Source organism: Muntiacus reevesi, chromosome 1, assembly GCF_963930625.1.
Source record: "Muntiacus reevesi chromosome 1, mMunRee1.1, whole genome shotgun sequence".
In the NCBI taxonomy this organism is placed as follows: domain Eukaryota; kingdom Metazoa; phylum Chordata; class Mammalia; order Artiodactyla; family Cervidae; genus Muntiacus; species Muntiacus reevesi.
Genome location: NC_089249.1, coordinates 86,625,113 through 86,648,239, shown reverse-complemented (window position 1 = coordinate 86,648,239; position 23,127 = coordinate 86,625,113). Strand labels below are relative to the sequence as shown.

Genomic DNA, 23,127 nt, shown 5'->3' with positions numbered 1-23,127 from the left:
CATACACTTGACTTCATAAAAGTGAAATATGGATTTACTATTTATAGAGCAAATGCTCAAGCTGTTGACAATAAACTATCAAATGGACTAATAAACTGATTGTGTGTGTGTGTGTATGGTAAGATGTAAGAAAGTCTGGTGGAAAGGAAAGTGCCCAGTGAATCAGGAGATCCACAGTCCTCAACTCAGTTCTGCCAGCGCTTAACTGCAGATACTTTCTTAGGCTGCTCTATGCCTCTGTTTTTGTGTTAAAGTCAGAGGACAATGAATCCCATGCCTTCTTCTCCATAAGAGAAAACAGTTATATAGAGCATCCATTCAATATATTTTTTAAAATAGAAGGATTTGGATTTTTGTAAAACTGTGGTTAATTCACCTAAGCACATTCCTTGAAATGTTATCAACAAATGGGTCTTAATGAAAGAGAAATTTAACTGACAACAAGGGCAAGATGGAAAAAGTGTCCTTCACTGCCTCCAGCAGCAGCAACAGCACAAAACTGTCCCAGGGCTAAGTGTTTGACATCCAGATATTCATGTGCTTGAAGCAACGAGGTAATATGGACACTTGGGTGGGTCGATCACTGTTTTGATCTTTGGTCTGGTGCCAACATTGCCAATGGTCTCTTCACCAAAAGGGAGTTAGTACAAAATCAGTCTGCCATTGAAACTTCCACTAGAAACTCACCACTCTTTACTTCTAAGACACAAAACAGTTTAACACAGATGGCTGTGTCTCTTTTGTTCATTTTATGACTGATACTGTCCAGAGTTACTGGAAACCTCAAGTTTTTAAAGGAAGAGGGAATGAGTATTGGTACTTTTACATCCTTTGTTAATGTCAAGAAACTCAAGCCACATATTTTTTAATAATGAGAATCTGGATCAAGTTCAATGTATAGTTCAAAAATATATTCCAATTAAACTATTTAATAGTCTTGGCTTTTCCTCTAGCACCATCTCACCACCATATGTATCCAATAATTCTATGCTCATTTCCCCCCATCAGTATAAAACGAGACTCAATGAATAAGGGTGACATCTTGCTCCTCAAGTTCAGTTTCTCTTAAACCATTGTTTCCCATGTGTCAATAGTAAGTCTTCAGACGGATAAATTTTCAACAGAAGCATCATGAACCCCGCTAAGCTGCACGCCTTAGCAATGCAGGATCCCTTTTAGCTTCCTCATGCCTACTACACCTGCCCAGCAGTTCCACATACTGGTGATATGCAGGTAGCCATCCCCAACCATTACTCCACATCTGTATCCATGCCCATATCAGCTGACTGTGCTCCAAGATTTAATCAGAGGGTGGTGACCCTGCCTACCTGAGCCATAGTGCCACTAAGTGATCTCATTCATTATTCATTAAGTATTTCCTGGGTGCCAGGCCCTGGGGTAGGTCTTGGGGACACAGCAATGAACACAATGTCACCACTCATGCCTGCTCTCAGGAACTGGCACCCCTACCACTCTTCTCATACCAGCCTTCATAATGCAAACTCCTGCTCAGCTAGGGCTTGGAAAGTCAATGAGCAAAACAAAAGCAGATAAGCAAGGAGACACCTCAGAAATAAATAGGGTCAAGTAAGTGTCTCTGCATGACAGCTTCATTTATAAAGCATGTCTATATAAATGGCCTCACAAACACACACACACACACAAAAATCATCACTCTTTGGGATAATTATCCCTCTTTGAGATGAGGAAATGGATTCAGAAGTAACTTGCCCAAGGTTATATAGAGAGTTTAGTGACCATCAATCAAGATTAAGGCCCAAATTTCCTAACTGCCATAAACCTCTGCCACTGAAGGGCCATGAAGGCACCAAAGCATCAGCAACATCCTGAATATATATTGATAACCTCAGAAGGAGCAAGATGCTTCCACCGAATGGCTTCCATTTCTCCTCCATTTATTCAAAAAAGAAATAAAGGGATTACCTTAGCAGTCCAGTGGTTAAGACTCTGAACTTCCAATGTCGGGGGTGTGGGTTTGATCCCACATGCCATATAGCATGGCCAAAACAAAATAGGCCTACTTGTTCTCTCATAGTAAAAAAGCAATATAAAATAAAACAACAAAAAAATTTTTTAAGAGATGGATATTCTGGACCACTTGGCTCCCCAGACCCCTGTGAAGATGAATGCTCTAATCATGTTATGAATAAATCATCAGAACAGCAATATTTCCTGTCTCTGGTGTGCTTTCTTCTCTGGTATTGATATGAGGGACATAGGGGGTAAAGACAATGACAACGATGATGATGACAATGACAGAAAGCACATACTGAAGGCTTCCTGTGTTTTTAAGTGCATTATCTCATTTGATCCTTACATGAATTCTATTATAGTCTCCCATTATGCAGGTAAGGAAAATAAATGTCAGAAAGGATAAGGGACTTGATCAATGTCACCAAGCTAGCAAAGAACAGTGATAAGAGCCTAACCCAAGCTGTCTGATTCCAGAACCTATGCTTTTAATCACTATCTCATCTTAAAGCCTGAGGGAGTTCAGTAATCACATTATAAAATTTAATTCAGTGTGCAGACTGCTAGAACCTCCCTGAGAATGGGGTGAAATATAATATGTTATCAACTCCTAGAAGGGACTCCTATATCACTGAGCCATAATTTAAAAACTAGGACTCTATTAATAGCAACTATTTGATAGAATGAGTTCAAACTAATTTTGATCACTGTCACTTTGAGACAAGAGGAGGCTGGAGAGGAAAACTCATTAAGCGTCTGACATTTGGGAAACTTTCACTTGGGTGCCCTGGTGAATGGGTGCTGCCCCCAGGAGAGCCAGTGGTCAGACTGAAAAGAGGAGGTGAAATCAGCCCATGAGCCTGTTCACCTGGCCACAGGCTTCCCAACCTGAGAAGAGAAGGGAGATTAGAAATCGGATGAAAAGCACAAAGCAGTGGAAGAAAAATGTCTACGCTGCCCATCCACTTGAGATGGGTGTGGCTCCACACCAGCAAAAGAGGAGAAAGTACAAGTTGGAAGATTCAGAGGGGCTTGAAGCAGCCCCCTCCTCACTGTCAGACTTGAGTGATTCATTCCCACTGTCTGGGCCTAAGTTGTTTCTTATCTACAAACTAGAATAAGAAAACAGATAAGGCTGCCATGAGTAATAAGTGAAACTATTATTATCTCCAATTCCCCACCCCTGGGCTCCCTGGTGGTTCAGTTGGTAAAGAATCTGCCTGCAATGCAGGAGACCCAGGTTTGATCCCCTGGAGAAGGAAATGGCAACCCACTCCAGTATTCTTGCCTGGAAAACCCCATGGACAGAGAAGCTTGGTGGGCTACAGTCCATGGCGTCACGAAGAGTCAGACACGACTGAGTGACAAACACTTTCACTTTCCAAATCCTAAGGGCTACATGAATGCTTAGTAATAGAAACAATCATCTCACCACCATTGTGATCATGAACATAACCTTGCTTCGGGAAAAGGGAGAGGGATCTGGAGCTGCCAGGTAAAACACTGCCCCTGAAACCAGCTTATTTGCACAAGTGGTGATGCTCTGGTTATTTACGGAGCTATCTAGTACTCTTCGTTCCAGGAGAGTCCATGTAACTCGTGGCTTGGCTCGGGGCCAGCTGCGCTATATTCAGTTCAGCTCCCACTCCCTCCCCCGCACAGTCTCTAAGCAGAGGCCTTGCCCAGGGCTTTACCTTGCTGCTTTTGCATGGTGGTGAAATCTTCAAAGGTGAGTGTGCGCACAGGGGGTCTCCAGAATGCATAAGTCTCCATGATGGCTTCCAGTCCGGTTCTACAGAGAGAAAAGCCAGCAAGTTGTTAAATAATCCCCAGAAATTCACTGACTTTTTAAAAAAAATCCTGAGGTGGTTTGGTGACAATCAGTATATGCATAAGAACTGAGAGATATCATCACTGGGGTAAAGTGGTCTGGAAGAGCACAGGTACAGATGTTGCTAGACTATACGAGAACGAAGAAATTAACCCAATTCAGATTATCTGCAAACAAGTCATAGCTACGATAGAATTTCACTCTGACCTTTCTTCAGAGAAGGTTTAGTCTGCATGAAAAAATACATGTTAAATGTTAAAGGTCAAGGTCCCTGGATATCATGAACAGATCTGAGCAGAGAGCAGCAGTGACCATTTCTCTACCACAAGACAGTGTCATCATCATTACCACAGTGCACTGATACAGTCTGCCCCAGAGTCAACCCATCACCAGGTATGTGGAGTCAATGAAACCATCATATTGCTGAGCCTTTAAAGGCTTCTTAAACCAACCGAGACAAGCAGGGTAATATAAATAGAAGGAGAGAGAAGCGATCGAATACACTTGAATTTCTGCTGCAACAGGAAATGCCTACTTGAAGGCACAACAAGCGTTTGGTCCCTACAAAAGGACCAATACATTTCTGCAAATATTTATCTGCATTCTGTAATATAATAACCTAAGTGGCCTTTGAGAGTCATATACTTGGGACTTCAGGAACATCCAATATTTTTATAATATATTACTTTAAGGCTTCTGCTTCATTGATACTGGAAATTCCATTAATTGAACTAAGTGCACACTGCCTAGTGTATCCTTCAATAAATTTCATTATATATATATGTATGTATCTTTAGGGCTTCCCTGGTGGCTTTGTGGTAAAGAATCCACCTGCCAATGCAGGAGACAGGGGTTCAATCCCTGGGTCAGGAAGATCCCCTGGAGAAGGAAATGGTAACCCACTCCAGTATTCTTGCTTGGGAAATCCCATAGACAGAAGGAGTTTGGCGGGCTACAGTTGGCGGGGTCCAAAAAAGTCAGACACGACCTAGCAACTAAACAACAACAATATATGAGATTGATGGACATTGTTTTAACATAATTATCCAGGCTATCTGGATTATCTTAAACATATTGCTGCTGATATTCCATATCCTCAAAAGAGAATATTGGCTGGAGCTTTGTTTACAGCTTTGAAACATAGCTTCTGATTATTCACTCTTTAAAACTAATTGTTTCACTTCCAGCTACATGGAGGCAGGGGAAATTTGGGCAGAAGAAGGTAGGAGAAGAAAGTTAAAGAAGAGTAGGGAGCATAAATCCTTTCATTGCAAAGTCACTGGAAAGGAACACGGTGTCCCTTCCTGGAAAAGATACGCTTTCCTCTTGAGATGAAATTTATGCTGCCTGGCCTCCCTAGGTAATACATATCCAGCGTTCTCTTCAGTTCAGCACAGCAAGAATAATGTGAGAAGCCTTATATTAAGTGGGAACAAATATCCTTCCCTAATAAATGATTACAAGATCCCCTGAGGTTCTTCTCCGATGAGCTGCTGATACACTGATTGACTCTTTGTGTTGGAAAATTTCCTCTCTGAACTGGCCATACTTGCACAGTTAACTTTCTAAAGTCTTCCCTGGAATCTTGGAGGCTTTAAATACACCAATGTTGGCAAATCAAACTCTGTATTTTTAGAAGAGGTTGAGAGGAGAGGGTGTTGCATGGTGTTTATTAGCTGTTAATCTGTTAAAAGTAGGAATAGAAGACATCTCCACATAGTCACCGTACATTAATGCTGAATACAGTACATGAAACTATTTGTGGAGAGAAACAGTCCAGGCAATTAGGGAGTTCAAAATAATAAGAGGATAGGCAGATAAAGCCATGCTGAGCCTTGATGAACATAAAAAATAGAGAGGCCAGGCTTAGCTCTTACTGCCTTGGTTTGGAATGTTGGGGGCTCACCAGAACATCTTAGGATTCTCTTTAATGGCATGAGAGGCTCACTGAAAATGGCCAAAGTCTCTATTGTTCCACCTCCTATTCCATTCTTCCAGCAACATGTACCAATGATGGGGACAAAATATTAGTTCAAGGACAAAGAACAGTTCCTTCTCACTTCATAATAAAATGATAGAACACTGTGAAGAAGTCATAATACACTGGTATACTGCCAATGATATATTTATTAAAGGAATGATGAACATTAATTTTATTTACATAACAGGCAAAAAGGGCAAAGGTATTAATAATTTTATTTAAGTAGTTATCTCTAAAAAGGATAGCAGACATTCATCCATTATCCAAATCAAAAATCTCCTCCCTATGTTACCATCTTAGATGGAGAGCTATCTAGCCTTGGTTTGAGTATTTCCCAAGAAAAATATATAGTTTTGTGACAGATCTATTAGAAAGGTCTTTCTGACCTTGAACTGAAATCTCTGATGTAACTTTTTCTAGTTAAAAAAAATAAACATTTTTCGTTTTAAAAAAATAAACATTTTATTCTGGAATACTTTTAGAGTTATAGAAGTATCAAAGATAATACAGAAAATTCCAGTGTAACTGATGTAACTTTTACCCTCTGGTTCCATTGTTGTTGTTATTGTTGTTGTTTAGTCACTAAGTCCATCCGACTCTTCTGCAACCCCATGAACTGCAACCCACCAAGCTCTTCTGTCCATGGGATTCTCTGGGCAAGAATACCAGAGTGGGTTGCCATTCCTTTCTCCAAGGGATCTTCCTGACCCAGGGATGGAACTGGCATATCCTGCATTAGCAGGCAGATTCTTTACCACTAAGCCACTTGGGAAGCCCCTGGTCCTACTGTGTTGTATGCTAAGTCATTTCAGTTGTGTCCAATTCTTTGTGACCCTGTGAACCATAGCCTGCCAGGCTCCTCTGTCCATGGGACTCTTCAGGTAAGAATACTGCCAATGGGCAAAGAGTAAGAGTGCCAGACACTTTCCATATACTCATCAGGAAAAGCTTCCCTAGCTCTTAGCATGATGTACGACATGCCACATATGGACGTGCCCATGGTCCATCCAGTCCAGGTGTCTGTCCCAAGGAGGGGTTTTTTGGTGGTGAATTTGGGGTTGGGCATGACTACCAAAAACTAACAGCTGAGTCCATACATTCCTAACCACACTTTACTAATGTGCTGTGGATCTATCTCTTATAGATTCATCCTAGATCTTACTGAATCTATTTATATATTCAGATTGGGTCTCTTTTTAAAAAAATAAATCCTCGCTGTTTACTATGGGCTTCCCTGGTGGCTCAGATGGTAAAGAATCCACCTGAAATGTGGGAGACCTAGGTTCAATCCCTGGGTCGGGAAGATTCCCTGGCAGAAGGCATGGCAACCCACTTCAATATTTTTGCCTGGAGAATCTCCATGGACAGAGGAGCCTGGTGGGCTATGGTCCATGGTGTTACAAAGAGGTGGATATGACTAAGCACAAGCATAGTTATTGTTTACTATATGCCACATCATATCTGTCTTCAGACTTCACTAAGTTTTATTGTATAGATCGAATTGTTCAAAAGCAGTATTTTGTTTATTTATCAGGATTTGGTAAAGTGCCGCAGCAAGGTAAGTATTAGCTAATTCACTTTCCACCGTATTTTTTAAAATTTATTTTTGGCTGCCCTGAGTCTTCACTGCAGCACATTTGCTTTCTCTAGTTGTGGAGAGCAGGGGCTACTCTTCCATTGTGGTGTGTGAGGCTTCTCATTATAGTGGCTTCTCTTGTCATGGAGCATGGGCTCTAGGGCTTGTGAGCCTCAGTAATTGTGGCACGTGGACTTAGTTGCCCCTCAGCATGTGGGATCTGCCCCAATCAGGGATCGAACCCATGTCCTCTGCATTAGCAGGCGGATTCTCAACCACTGGATCACCAGGGAAGTCCCACAACCATGCTTTTCTATGTCCCATACTTAGCACAATGCCTTTTACATGGCAAGATTTCAATTTATATGTATTAAATTAATAAATAAAGGAATTATTTTTATTATTTATTTGTTTAATATTTATTACTATTTTTATTACTGAGTCACTATTTCCCAAACTTTAGCCAGCATTCATTTTGCTAAGCCTAAAACAGGAAAACAACTTGATATCCAGTCAAGCCAGAAAGAATTCTCTAGTACCAGAGATGGGAATTGCATCTACATATGGCTGTTTGTGTCTTTCTTGACTCAGGTCCCAGAGAGGTTTCAGTTTGTCTTTGATTTCTTCTGTTCCGGTCATAGAATTTCTAACCTTCAACAGATTCTGAGTCCCCTAGCACAGGACAGTCATTTCTACCCTCATCTTCTCTTATAAGAATCCTTGCCAACTACTCATTAACATCTTCAGCCACTTGGATGTCTATTCAAAGTTTATGCTAAGCAGTGACATGTTGTTTACTTATTCATCATCATTATGTCCCAGTTTTCAAAACTTCATCTCAAAGGTTTTAAAAGTGAATTCATTCTCTAACGGATAAAAAAAAAGTAGTCTTAGGTAACCTACATGTCATAAACATGTTCCACATGGTGGGCCTCAAAGGGTCTGCTAAACACCAGAGACCTGATGTCATCTCTGAAGCTTCCAATCAAAGATGATCAAATTGGCAAGTGTCCCCGTCTTGCTTACTTTCCCCTCTTTGCTCCGGTGACAACAGAGACCATATCTAAACCCCCTTTGTTCAATCGTTTGGCTGTAATCACCTCTCTGATTTCCAGGCCTGTCCTCTTTAGACATTTCCATCTGCTCACTGGCCAAGCCAATAGCATGCACTGATGAGGAGGGAGAAAGGGAAAGTGAAGAAGCAAGTCAAAGAGCTCTTCTGTAAATTGATGATGCCTTGAGAGTCAACTGATTTGGAAGAACAAAGTGAAAAGAAATAGTCTTCCAATCTTCTCATTCCAAAAAAAAAGTGAGACCATCCTTTTGAGGTTTATCAAATATTTGATGATTATAATAACTACAACTACATTCATAACCTGTTAGATAACACACCTATGCATAGTTTCTGTTTTTTATTTATCTTCAGATAGAAAACTATTTTTTATGTTTCTTTCATTTATTATCTTTGTAATTCTGACATCTTAGTCTTTGCTGGTGATTCTATTAATAAGGGGAACTTATACTAGGGATTGTTAGGATCACTGATTAGCTGTCAATAGAAGATGGTCAAGGACTAAGGGAAATCTAATGAGATGGGGTCTTGAAGTAAAAAAGAGGTTATTCAATCAGGAAAACAATTATGTGCTAGTTTCAAGAGATATAAAGGCAAAAAAACACCCCCAGGGTCTTTACCCTCAAGGAGAATTCTGCTCAACAGAAAGATAATGACATATAAATTACTGACTTCTGAACTGTGTGACACATGCTATACTGGAGATATGTAGAAGATGCCATGAGGCACTGAGCAAGATGTCTTGAATACACCTGGAAAACTCAAGGGTAGGGGGGTGTTCCATAAAAGGCCAGTTATTTAAGCTTAATATTATAGGGCACTCAGCAGCTTTTCACACAGATAAGAGGGAGAAAGAGCTTTCTCAGTAGAGTTAGTAGTATATGCACAGACTTGGAGGCATGAAAAAGAAGATGTATTCTAGGAACTGAAAATAGTTCAGGGTGACTGGAGCTCCAAGGGCAAGATGAGGGAGGTGGAGGATGTGGGGGCCAGACACCATGAGTATTTATTCCATGTTAGGTCGGACACGACTGAAGCAACTTAGCAGCAGTAGCAGCAGCAGGTTCTTGGGTTATATCCCATGGCCGATACTATGCTTCAGAACTCCTTCCCTTTCTCCTCCTGTTCCAGCATTTGAAAAGGCACAAAAACAGAATGTTCTGTTTTTTCAAATCTAATTACCACATGTCAACTTTCTAATCCTTTTTCTTGGACTGTCCTTGGTCCACTGTGGTCAGGTCAAACCTTCCACATGTCCTTCTCCTTCACTAGATCTGAAATTTTCTCCTATATTAAGATTCCTCAGGGTATTTGTTCTCCGGGGATAGTCTTAAAGACCTCCCAATGAAGGTGTGCAAATTGGCAAAGAAGCCATCATTCAAAACTAGGAATAAAACTACCATATGACCCATCAATTCCACTACTGCGCATATACCCTGAGGAAACTATAATTGAAAAAGACATATGTACCTGAATGCTTATTGCAGCACTGTTTACAACAGCCAGGACATGGAAGCAACCTAGATGTTCATTGACAGATGAATGGATAAAGAAGTTGTGGTACATATATACAATGGAATATTACTCAGCCCTAAAAAGGAACGCATTTGAGTCAGTTCCAATGAGGTGGATGAACCTAGAGCCTGTTACACGGAGTGAAGTAAGAGAAAGACAAATATCATATATTAACGCATGTATATGGAATCTAGAGAGACAGTACTGACAATCCTATTCGCAGGGCAGCAAAGGAGACACAGACATAAAGAACAGACTTTCGGACATGGGGCAGGGGCTGGCGTGGGTAGGGGGAGAGAAGAGGGTGGGATGATTTGAGAGAGTAGCATTGAAACATATACATGACCTTATGCAAAACAGATAAAAAGTGGGAGTTTGATGTATGATGCAGGGAACCCAAAGCCAGTGCTCTGTGACAACATCCCACCTAGAGGGGTGGGATGGGGAGGGAGGTGGGAGGGAAGCTCCACAGGGAGGAGGCATATGTATACCTACGGCTGATTCATGTTGATACATGGCAGAAACCAACACAAAATTGTTAAGTAATTATCCTCTAATTAAAATTTTTTTAAAAAACCTCAGCTTAGGTGTGCAATAAATACGTCTACCTGATGAACTGGTACTTAACAATGATTTGAAAGAACAGGTGGCCATTGGACGGATTTTAGAGTTGAGTTAAAACTGTTCCTTACCCAGGGATTTCCAACATGGGAGTGCTGTAACCACTTGGAGTCTGAGTAAGTAGAGTAATGCTAAATTACACAAGGCACAGATTAGCTTACTGGTTAACAGCACAAGGTCAGGAGCCAGGCTGTTGACCAGGGTTCCAGCTGCAACCCTGCCACTTAACTAGTGGAACCTTGCCAAGTTATATAACCTCACACTCCTAAAGCTCCCTACCTGTAAAATGGAGATACTATTACTCCCTCTTAATTGTTACTTAATAAATGCATACTGATTAGGACAAAATATTTCAACACAAGAGAGAAAATACAATAAAAGCATGAGGACCACTGGTCTAACTCAAGTAATAGAAATCCCACCATCTGCTAAGGTTGTGATATGGAACAAGAGAAAATATTCTTACTTAACTGGAATACAAAGTTTTGTCAGCCCTCTGGTTCTGGATTGAATGTGGAAGGACTTGTATGTTACCTAATTTCGTTTCTCATTCTCTCCTCTAAGAACCAAAAAAATGTGTCCCTCAAGCCTCTGTAGGCCTCATTATCTTGCAGATATTTCAGACTCCAATATGTTAGCCATTAAACAGACGTCACTCTGTTAGATGACACCATCGCTGGGCAAGAGCCATAGATAATAAAACAACTGCCAACTTTCTCTGGCAAACCCACATGGCCAAGAGGACAATAGGGGGAAAGATTCATGACAGAGGAGGGAGAACAGACAACAAGGCAGAGAAAAATGTTAAACACTGGCTGAAAGACCGTAAACCCGGGGACGCGAAAAATAGCTATGGCCTGGATGAACAGGAGGAGTCTGGCAGGATGTTGCTGCCAGAGTCCACTATGAAGCCAGCTACCTTCAGCTGCAGATGAAGCAACGCCTACCAGGGAGTCCAGCACTGATCGCTTCCATAGTTCTGTTGAATGGCACCCACGTCAGGGATAACAAAAGAGTGTACAAAATCTCCAGGGGCTAGTGAGATTGCCAGGAATGAGCAGGATGAGACTGGCTGGAAAAATACAGCTAATGGCTCAAGGAAGAACAATCAAAAACTATAGAAATTTAAACTGAGGGAAACACTTGCAAAGTCGTACTGATTGAAAGGAAGGCAAGTGGTCAGCTCCTTGGCTCTAAGCTCACCTTCAGGAGTGACGAGGAATCAGAGGTGGACAGGGGCAAGTGTGTCTGCTGACTGGCAAGTGATGCCTGTCGGAGGAGCGTGACACCATTCTCTGGATGCTGTCACTGGCAAATCTGCCAGTTCTAAAAGCAACTACCTCACTGTACTCAGTCTTGCCATCAGTAAAATGGGAAACTCTATACTGATACCAATAAGCTCTGAAGTAAAAGTAGAAAACTTGGACCATAGATACTCAATGAAATGATTACTACTACTATTTATATACTTAGGATTTGAATGCCTAGAAATAAATATACAAGGTTGAGCTGCATGAAATAGCTAATATCTCACCATTTTGACCTACAACTAAGGAAATTTCATATGTTCAGATTAACAGATAGATAAGTGTGTACATAGTATTTGAGATACTTGGTCATACTAGAGAGCTCTACTAACAGATTTTAACTGAGACCCACCTGCACCTTAACTCCCAAAGCAGTTTCTTTCCGAGGATGTGGCCCTGGGGCTAACCTTTTTCCCCTTTTCCTCCTGTTAACTTTCAGCACTCGAATTCCTCATCTCACAGTCCTCTTTCATGCCAGGAAATGACTTTTCATTCAGTGAACATGGCCTTGGGACAGCAGCTGCTTAACTGGATGGGGAGGGGGGTCCACAAAAAAAAAACTTTACTCCCAAATACTTTCCCCCATACCAGTAGAGATTCCTTCCTTTGGATTAAGTCTCAGCCTCATTAAGCATCCTCTTCCAGTAAACAGACACATCCATTCCCGTAAGGCAGTCAATGGTTCCATTTTTAGATCACCGTCCCCCAACACACGTAAGGAACACTAGGCACCAGAAACGCTACCACCAGTCATATTCCCAGAAAGCAGCAGTGCTTGCTGCAAACACTCTGAGAATCAGCTCAGACTCAGTACGGGCCCTGCTGTGTTTTTAGTGAGGGGCAACCTATTAAACTCGACATTAAAAAATACTAAGATCATGGCATCTGGTCCCATCACTTCATGGAAAATAGAAGGGGGAAAAGGGAAAGCAGTGGCAAATTTTCTCTTCTTAGGCTCCAAAATCAGTATGGACTGTAGTCATCAAATTTGAAGACGCTTGCTTCTTGAAAGGAAAGCCATGACAAATCTAGACAGCAAATTAAAAAGCAGAGACATCACTTTTCTGACTAAGGTCCATACTGTCAAAGCTATGGTCTTTTCAGTAGTCATGTATGGATGTGAGAGTTGGACAATAAAGAAGGCTGAGAACTGAAGAATTGATCCTTTCAAATTGGTGCTGGAAAGACTCTTCAGAATCCCTTGGACAGCAAGAAGATCAAGCCAGTCAATACTAAAGGAAATCAACCCCGAATACTCATTGGAAGGACTGATGCTGAAGCCATATTTTAGCCACCTGACACAAAGAGCTGACTCATTGGAAAAGACCCTGATGCTGGGAAAGACTGAAGGCAAAAGAAGAGGGTGGCAGAGGATGAGATGGTTAGATAGCATGACAGATTTAACGGACATGAACTTGAGCAAACTCTGAGAGATAGTGAGGGACAGGGCGGCCTGGCATACTGCAGTCAACAGGGTCACGAAGAATTGGATAAAACTTAGTGACTAAACAACAACAATGCAGGCCCTATTGTGTTTTTAGTGAGAGGCAACCAATCAAAACTACTTTCCCCTGAAAACCAAGCTCCCCATAACATAGGGCCTGGCCCTCTCTGACAGTCCCTACCTTGTGGAATTTGAGTGTCCTGGTTTAAGCCTCCAAGGGCAAACTCCATCGAGACAAAGACACCCTCCCAAAAAGCTGCAACAACTCCCTGGGCTACAGAAGGGCAACTCCCATGGGGACCTGTCATGGAAGCACAACAGTGCCAGCAAGGGGCATCTGGAGGAAACCACGTCACCTGGGACAATCCCCCTGTGGTTGTCTTAGACTGTACGGAAGCTGGGAGTATAGGCAAAGGCCAAGGTCAGAGACAGGATGAAGGCTGTAAACAGGTGAGAACCCAGAGTCACAGTTCACACCACTGCTAAAGCAAGTTCACGGAACCTTCATTCCATCGACAGGTCATAATTTCAATCCTCTCCTCTTTGTGTACGTGTTTACTTTGGAGGAAGTCCCTGGGAACCATATAGACGTTCCCAAACTTACTGAGGCTTTCTGTAAAATCTTATAAAAATCCTAGCAGGAACAAGGTTTTCACTTTGGATGTTGGCTGAGACCTGCAGAGTCCTCTCTCCTGCTGCTCCCGTCTGTCCCCTTTCAGGTCTCTGCCGTGGCAATGCTCCCTCTAGCTGCACATGTGGGCCCTCCGGGCACGTGGACACAGACCTCCCAGGCTGCTTCTCGACTATGAGACTCAGTGCAAAGACTCCTGCTTCTCTTCAGCCTCCTGACCTTCGTCTTCTCTTTGGACAGATTCCCATTGGGGTGGTCATCGCCGAAGATATCATTTGACCTCTCAGTTTGCTCCTGAGTGACCTTTCTCAACCAAACCTTACTCCGCTTGGGCTCATCTTCTGGGAGCCCGTCTTCCCTGAGGCTCACACCTCTGGAACTTGCTGGATGTTCTCCTTCTTCAGGGAGCCGGGCAACCCAAACACGCCCTCACTGTACAGGGCCAGTTCAAATGGCCTGAACATTGCTAATCTACAATTAAGCTAAATCAGTGTCTTATAGCAGCAGTCCATCTCAGATTTGAATTAAAATTGCCCTTAGTCTTTCCTACAAAGACTATTTATACATTCACTCTTTCTTCCATTCTTAGTGTCCAAAACCAGCTCCCCACTCTTGCTCTACCTGACTCACCCCTGGTTGGCTTAAGGCTTTCTTACTCCAGGGGTCCCAATTTTTAACTTCTCTGCCACTCATCAACTCTGTTTAATGTTTTGTAACTAAAGGAACAATTATTATTTTACTCTATATACCTGGTACTACATGGGGAAAAATATAAGAATAAGAACCGGAAAAAGGTAGAGCCCCATATGCAAGGAACTTCATTCTAGCAGGGAACAGACAGAGCCCAGGAGCACAGATCACAAGACAAAACTTAACTCAAGCTAAGGGCATCTGTTTTCCCCCAGGAATAAGAAGGAGTTACTGCCTCCTCCTTATGAGGAATCTCCCAGAGGGGATGCTGGGTATTGCACTGTGGGGCTGGGCCTGCTAAAGGTAAATAAATATTGATGCTTCCACCCAAAGCTGTATTTGGGCTACAGAATTTCTGAGAAATCTAGAAGGAAGAACAACAGAAATGAACAATCTCCCTCCCATTGTAGAGACAATACCTGGAAGCAAAATCTGTCAGTGTTTTCACTGCAAAAGGACTAGATGTCTACTACTCTTCTCCATAACATGAACACACACACACACACACACACACACACACACTTTGGTAGACACTTCTATTCAGGGACATAATTACATGTGAATGAAAAGTAGGAGCTCCATAAGTAAAGGCTGAAGGGCAGTGACCTCACACTGTAGCGTGTGAATGATGCTTCCTAAAGAAGCAGGAGGAACCATGATGGGCTCTGATGATGTCACGGGGCTGACACAGTGAACTCATTGGGATTCCCATTGGGGTTCCAGAATGCCCAATGTCCTCATTTGAACTCAGAATGTATTTCTGAGAAAGACCTAGGAGCCTGATGCCATGGAGACCAAAACACCAGTTTTACTATGGATAAAAAGTATTTGGAGACGACAGCAGAGGTACGAAGGCTGAAAGAGTGTGCTGGAACCCCCTGAAATGAGTTGACTTCCTGCAGGCCTCCTCTGCTGGGCTTACCACGCAATGGGAAGAGCCCAGATTGCATACTCTCTGCAGGCAAGCAGTCCTGAAGAGTTCTAGACTCAGCAATCACATCCGTCACCCTGGTTCCCACTGAGGGGAAGGAGAAAGTGATGGGGCTACAAGCCACGAATACTTCTCATAGACCTCTCCTTTCATTCAAATAAGAATGGGAGGACTTCCCTGGTGGCGGCAATGGATAAGTATCTGCCTGCCAATGCAGGAGTCATGAGTTCGACCCCTGGACCAGAAAGATTCCTCATGCTACAGGGGAACTAAGCCCATGCGCCACAACTACTAAAGCCCGTGTGCTCCAGGGCCGGTGGGCCACCACTGCTGAAGCTCTCATGACTAGCACCTGTGCTCCACAGCAAGAAAAACCACTTCAATGAGAAGCCCGTGCGCCGCAAGGAAGAGTAGCCCCGCTCTCTGCAACTAGAGAGAGCCCCTGCAAAGCAGTGAACCCAGCCAAAGCAGTGAAGACCCAGCCAAAAGTAAATAAATAAGAACGGGAAATAAGTGTCCTCACAAGAGCTGCCTCAAGTTCTTCTCAGCCCTCAGAGGACACTGCTGTCACCCAAGCCACTCTCCGTCACCCCAGCACTGTAGTGAGAGGTTTATGAGCCTAGGGAAACTCATGAGAGGCTTTTTAAGAGACTGCAGTGGCAGCTGCGTCCTCCCATCTTTCCTCTCACACTCCCCTCTGGAACCTCAGGATCACACTGGGATTGATGGAGATCGACAAACCTAACGTGTTTTGGTTTGAGGTCTGGCAATTTCTGTAACTCCAAAGTATTCCACAAATGTTTTTGTGTTCTACAAAACCAAAAAACACTGGCCAAGCACTTTCCCTCCTAATTTTTAAGCCCATGTGTCTTTAAAGGAAATGTAATCCATATGTTTCGGGTACATTTCTATGCAACTCATCAAACCATGCACGTCTGTATGAGTCATCTGATGTCTAAAATGCATGGGGAAAATCATAGATTCTTAAGAACTCTGTTAGCACAAGAAAGGCCATCAATGAGCCACTGATTAGAAGGTGATGAACTAACTGGATTCTGGTGTTGGCATAGGCCACCAGTTCCTGGAGATTTATAAATAATCCTCTATATCCTCACCCATCAATTTTCCCATCTGCCAAACGGCGTTAATAATTCTTGCTGCCATCCTGCAGGCAGCCAGTAAGAATTAAAGTGTGGTTAACAGGCAATTTTGAGCTTCTTAAAGAGAAAATACAGGGACTCCTGTATTTGCCCCAACAAGTTTATTTTAGTCTAGCTTCCCAGAGAGCTGGAGGATGAGAATGGCTCCTACCTTCGCTAATTCATCCCAGTCCCTTCATGACACAGATGACTTCACTCTTGTCATATCATAGTTTCACCTGCTAGGGATGTTCAGCCCGACATCCTGTCCTCTACTAGGGACCCCTTATTTACAGGGATACGGGGAGTAAATGGGGCTTTCTTTAGTGGCTCAGTCAGGAAAGAATCTGCCTGCAATGCAGGAGAGAAGGGTTCAATCCCTGGGTTGTGAGGATCCCCTGGAGAGGGGGCGTGGCAACCCACTCCAGGATTCTTGCCTGGAGAATCCCATGGACTGAGGAGCCTGGTGGGCTACAGTCCATAGGGTCACATTGAGTCGGACACAACTGAAGTGACTGAGCATGTGCGTGCGCACACACACAGAGGAAGTAAATGACAAAGTCATGGTGAATAATCTGCACAGACAGCCAGAGAATACTGGTTGATTTATTTGGAAAAGAGAAAGTTCTGGCTGCTTGAGTAGGATCTTTAAGTAGAAGAATGATTTTTAGAGAAAGAACTCTATTCTCCATATCTGTTGAATATAAAATAAGCAAGATTAAACTGCTAGCATGATAAAGCTTTAAGTGCACAGACTTTGATGTGAGGTGGACTTGGGTTATCTTCCCTACTCCCAGATTTACTGTGTGACATTAGGAAAGCTGCTTAAGCTCTCTGAGCCTGTTTCCTCATTGGTAACAAACAGGTTGCCTTAAAGATTAGAAAGAATGTAAGTAAAAAGTCTGGAACACAGTAGTGTTCAATCACAGATAACTACTATAATTACTGATATTATTGAAAACGCCTGCAGGTTTTAATACGACATAATGAAGAATTTCCATGCTATAAGAAATTAATGAATAAGACACTGACATGGGCTAATGAGGATCTCTAGTTCTATTTTCCTGGAGTTCTTACAAAGAAGAGCAGTCCATCACTCAGGACAGACATTTGTCTGTCCTAAGCAGTAAGATATTCACCAGCCTTAAGGCAGACACAGGCCATGGCCAAATGATGTGTCAAGATTCTATCTGGCCTAGTGAGGAGACAGGAGAATCTCAGGACTTGAACTGAGCTGTTATCACAATTTTCTAACCAGAGATATATGCTTCAAGACACAAGGTCTTAATCTCAAGATTAAAGTTTGCCTCCAGTTTCCAGTGCAAGCTCTAATCCTGGTCAATACACCCTCTCTATTCTAATTTTCTCTTCTAAGTCACGCCTCTGAAAAACAAGGAATCCAATGGGAAGACAAAACAAAGGGAAAAAGGAGAAAAAAAGAAACCTTTCTTTGGAATGCCAAGAAGAAAATAAACATGAAATGCTGCTGAAGATACAAGGAAAGAAAGTAATTGGATACCTAAAGTCACCAGGATTGGTCTCTGGAAAGAGATGGTGATGTCTAGAGCAGAAATTCTTAACTTTTTGGTCACAGATTTTTTTGAAAATTTGAAGAAAGCTATGGACCTCTCCCTAGAAAAATGCACACCTGGTCATCCACTCACAACTTTTCTTTCACTATCTGGTAACTCACAGAACCCCTGAAATGTGCATGGACCCCAAGTAAACACCTTAAACACCATAGAGGCTTCTTTATCAAAGGCCAGCTTTTATTTTGCGCTCCTCTTCACTAACAAGGTTCTCGAGAAGGCCAAGGGCAGAGCCCCTTAAAGGGGGCAATAGGAAACAACTTACAAGTGTGTTCTTGACTTGGCCACAGAATAGAAACCATTCTTCACTGGCTACATTTCGAAAACAAAGGCTTTTGTCTTATTTTAAAGAGTCATTAACAGGAAAGTATTTTCCTTGGGCTAGTTTACTAACTGGGCTTCCCAGGTTGCACTAGTGGTAAAGAAGCCAGCTACCTGTCAATACAGGAGATGCAAGAGACAGGAGTTCAGTTCCTGGATGGGGAAGATCCCCTGGAGGAGAGCATGGCAACTCACTCTAGTATTTGCCTGGAGAATCTCATGGACAGAGGAGCCTAGCAGGCAGGCTACAGTCTGTGGGGTCACAGTCAGACATGACTGAGCACGAGCACAAATTACAAAGAACTGAATAATTCAACCTTTGGGAGGCAGCTTTTTGATTCTTGAACAACTACCCATATCTCTTGGCCTGCGTCAGTCTAGCATGCAAATGTTCTCCAAAAAGCAGGAGTCAGAACCACCAATGGGGCGTGAGGAAAATAATGCCATATAGAAAAGGAAGGTCAGTGAGTCTTGTCCAATTTGCTCACCTGTTTCTCCCAGAATCTCTGAATCCTTTAGCAAAAGGGTTTCGGTCAATTTTTAATCTGGTGATCTGGAAACAAACAAAAAAAAAGGATGAACTGTATTTATATTAACTGATTTCTTTTTCCGTTGCTCCTAGAAAGTTAACAAAAATCACCCAGTGAACAACAGCTGTTATTTTTATTTAACTTCCTCTTAGTTTGAGATTTAGATTGAAGTTGACATAGGACTTGGGCCTGGCACACAGATGTCTGACCCACCTGACCCACTTCTTCCTAAAAACCAAGGTCTTCCCAGTATGTGACTCTGTAAACTCTCTTCTGCTCACCCTCCTTGCCCCCAAATGGTGATAAATCATGTGCCCAGACAAACAAAGGTATCCAAATGGAAAACCGGACAATGGTCAGATACAAGACACACAGGAAGTACCTGAAAAGTACTTGTTGAATGAATGAGTAAATGAATGAGTGAGCAAGTGAGTGAAGAATGAAGGAATGAATTCAGTCAATCCAATCAGGTGCAATTAGACCACCAGACAACCTGCCTCAGCCTGACAGAACCAAATAATTGCCTGCATTTCCCATTTCACTTAAACTGTGCCTTTTCTGCCTTTGTGTATTGCTCATCTGATACGACATAAAATGATCTTGTAGACAACACAAAAAAGTAGCTAGACTTTTGTCAAGGCTGCACCCAAAGAAAAATCTAGAAATGGGGGACGGAGGCTGCACCCAAAGAAAAATCTAGAAATGGGGGATGGGATGGGGCAGGATGCAGGGCATCTCACCCAGTTTCTTAAGCCCCATAAGTTAATCAAAAGAAACAAAGAAGCAGCTTCATAAGGCTGAGCAAATCCAGTGCAAGCAACTGTAAGCCAAGTTGGATGGGTCTTTAGTAGTCATGTGGTTCAACCACCAATCAGCACAAGATCCCCCTCAACTTCATCCTATCTTCGTCCCCTCCCATTCTGCTTTGGTATATATTACCCTATTGCCTTCAGACCAGAACAGGCCTGACCAACAAATTCCATCTGTGTGCCTGTGTTTCTGCCTTTAACCTCTGTCATGGGAGGCATTTTGATATCTTCTGTCTGAACTGGATGTTAATGACTCATTACATTCAAACAACAGAGACTCAGAGGTGGGGCCTAGGGAGCTCAGGAAAGGAGGAAAGTCATCCTCAATGGTAATTCTAGGAATAAGGAAATTTCATTTTTAAGATCATCTTCCCATTTCTTTTTTTTTTTAACCTTTTAAAAATTCATTTATTTTTTAAAATGAATTTTCAAACTCATTCATTTATCTTTTAATTGGAGGATAATTTCTGTACAATGTTGCATTGGTTTCAGCTTTACAACAACATGAATCAGTCATAATCATATATATATCCCCTCCCTCTTGAGCCTCCTGTCCTCCTCCCATCCCACCCCTTCAGGTGGTCAAAGAAAGAATTTGAGTCAGTTGAACTGAGGTGGATAAACCTAGAGCCTGTTATACAGAATGAAGTAAGTCAGAAAGAGAAATACAAATATCATATAGTAATGCATATATATACGAAATCTAGAAAAACAGTACTGATGAGCCCATCGGTAGGGAAGGAATGGAGATGAAGACACAGGGAACAGACTTAGGGACATCTTCCCATTTCTGATCACAGCGGAACTTATCACAAGGACATCTAACAGTGTTTCTTACACTGCAAATCTTTCCAGGTCCCTTTTCTGTCTCCCTTCGTCACAACAGAGTTTCCTAAAGCCACAGTCTGAAGGTCTTTAAAATACAATGTGAGATTCTGTCAAAGAGACTCTGACTTGAAAGTACCAAAGTTTATTTTTTTCCCCTTAAACATTCCTTGCTTCAGAGTGGCACACTAATAATGTAGCACTAATAATGAAGCAAAAGCAATTTTACATCTATTTTATAGACCAGAGCAGGAGCCTGAAGCTTCGGCTTTCTAAAGTCTAGTGTCTGCCCTGTGAATACTGTATTGACTTTAAAGACTGTCACTGCTTTTCTGTTTTTGCCTTAAAATCAGTTCTTTCTTCCTCCATAATCCATAGCAATAAACCACACACCATATTTTCTTTTCAAGTTGGAGTTACAATATTTTATTTTCTCTTTCAAGTTGGCTTATCCTGTCTGACTCATTTATGATAGCGGCTTGTGATATATGATTGCGCTGCTGTGTTTTGGGGGCACAGACCCCTGTAAATATAATAACGTTCTATTTCATGGGCCTAGGAGAAACGGTTGAAAACCTTTTTCCCACAAATCCCTGTATCTCAGGCCAAGAGGTCTGCAGGGAGATTTAATAGACAAATGCCACCAAATATTAGGAAACACAACACTTTTCTACTTCTTTCAAAGTTTTTAATGTGGGATTTACAGAGTTTTATGAAGAGGGTGATGGTGATACTCATTATTCATTTATTATCAAGGGTTTCCCAGGTGGTGCACTGGTAAAGAATCTGCCTGCCAATGCAGGAGATGCAAGAGACACAGGTTTGATCCCTGGGTCAGGAAGATCGCCTGGAGAAGGAAATGGCAACCCACTCCAGTGTTATTGCCTGGGAAATCCCATCAGGAATCTGATGGGTTACAGTCCATGGGGTTGCAAAGAATCAGATACGAGTCAGCATACACATTGTGTTACATTTGTGTGCAAAGCCATATGACAGGTTGCACTCACAGAGTGGTGGACAGTCAGTCCTGTGAATCATCTGTGCCTTCCCCAATAAAGCTTATAATCAAGGAGAAAAAAGAAGATACATACATACATACATACATATATATATATATATATATATATATAATTACAACATAAAACAAAACGTTATAAGGTTTTGAATAAAGGCAAAGTGCCATAAGAGCTTAGAGGAAGTAATAATTGCTCCAAGCTAGCTGAAGGGCTCCCAGGTTTCACCTTAGAGGAAGCATGTAAGCCAAGCTGGAAAGGATGCATAAGATTTTAATGAAATCTGCGAAAAGGGGAGAAAGGAACAAGGGATGCATTTAAGAAGAAAGCTCTTATGTAAGTCATAGAATTGAAGTGGGAAAGAATGAAGCTTTTGTTTTGGCTGCATTGGTCTCAGTTGCATCATGTGGGATCTTGGTTGCAGTGTGTGGACTTTCCACTTCTTACACATAGACTTAGTTGCTCTGTGGCATGTGGGATCATAGTTCCTCGACTGGGAACCGAACCTACATCCCCTGCATTGGAAGGCAGATTCTCAACCAGAAGACCACCAGAGAAGTTCCAGAATGAAACATTTTTAAGAAACACTTAAGAGTCTGATGTGACCAGAGCACAAGGTACAAGAAGAGAAGCATGAGAGAGAAAACAAAGGGTGACCTCAGGTTACATCATGAAAAGCCTTTGCTACCCTGCAGACATTTAGTTACCCTGTAGGCAGAAGAGAGCAATACTAGCTATCCACACCAAATTATGACTCCGATTAATGCTTATGCCAACAACTTTGGCTATGCCTACAAATACCAAGGGTGAGTTTCCCAGGTGGTTCAGAGGTAAAGAATCTGCCTGCCAACTCAGGAGATGTGGGTTCTATCCCTGGGTCAGGAAGATCCCCTGGGGGAAGAAATGGCAACCCACTCCAGTATTCTTGCCTGGAGAATCCCATGGACAAAGGAGCTTGATGGGGTCGAAAAAATTCAGACACGACTGAGCACGCACACACACACAAATATCAAGGGTAACATGGACAGTATTTTGGAGGAGTAAATCAACGTATTCATAACATCAATAATCCCATAGTTCCCATATCAAGAGCCACCTGGTAGATTCAGTATAGTGGATGCTAAGTCGCTTCAGTTGTGTCTGACTCTGTGTGACCCTATGGACCATAGCCCACCAGGCTTCTCTGTCCATGGGATTCTCCAGGCAAGAACACTGGAGTTAAGTTGCCATTTCCTCCTCCAGATTTAGTATAAAAAGGGATGCAAATGACAGCTTGCTGTCCTACAGAAGGAAAGATGTGACATGAGATG

At 42.3% G+C, this 23,127-nt stretch overlaps 1 protein-coding gene across 3 annotated transcripts in view; it reads right to left on the bottom strand.

Moving 5' to 3' along the window:
• TBX15 (T-box transcription factor 15) overlaps positions 1 to 23,127 on the bottom strand; it is a 121,829-nt gene that overhangs the window by 10,587 nt on the left and 88,115 nt on the right. For all 3 annotated transcript variants that reach the window (XM_065906054.1, XM_065906051.1, XM_065906056.1), the window contains exons 6-7: positions 19,129 to 19,193; positions 3,687 to 3,784 (exon numbers count right to left, since the gene is read on the bottom strand). In XM_065906054.1, the coding sequence (XP_065762126.1) occupies positions 3,687 to 3,784; positions 19,129 to 19,193 (163 nt within the window). The remainder of the gene's footprint in view (positions 1 to 3,686; positions 3,785 to 19,128; positions 19,194 to 23,127) is intronic.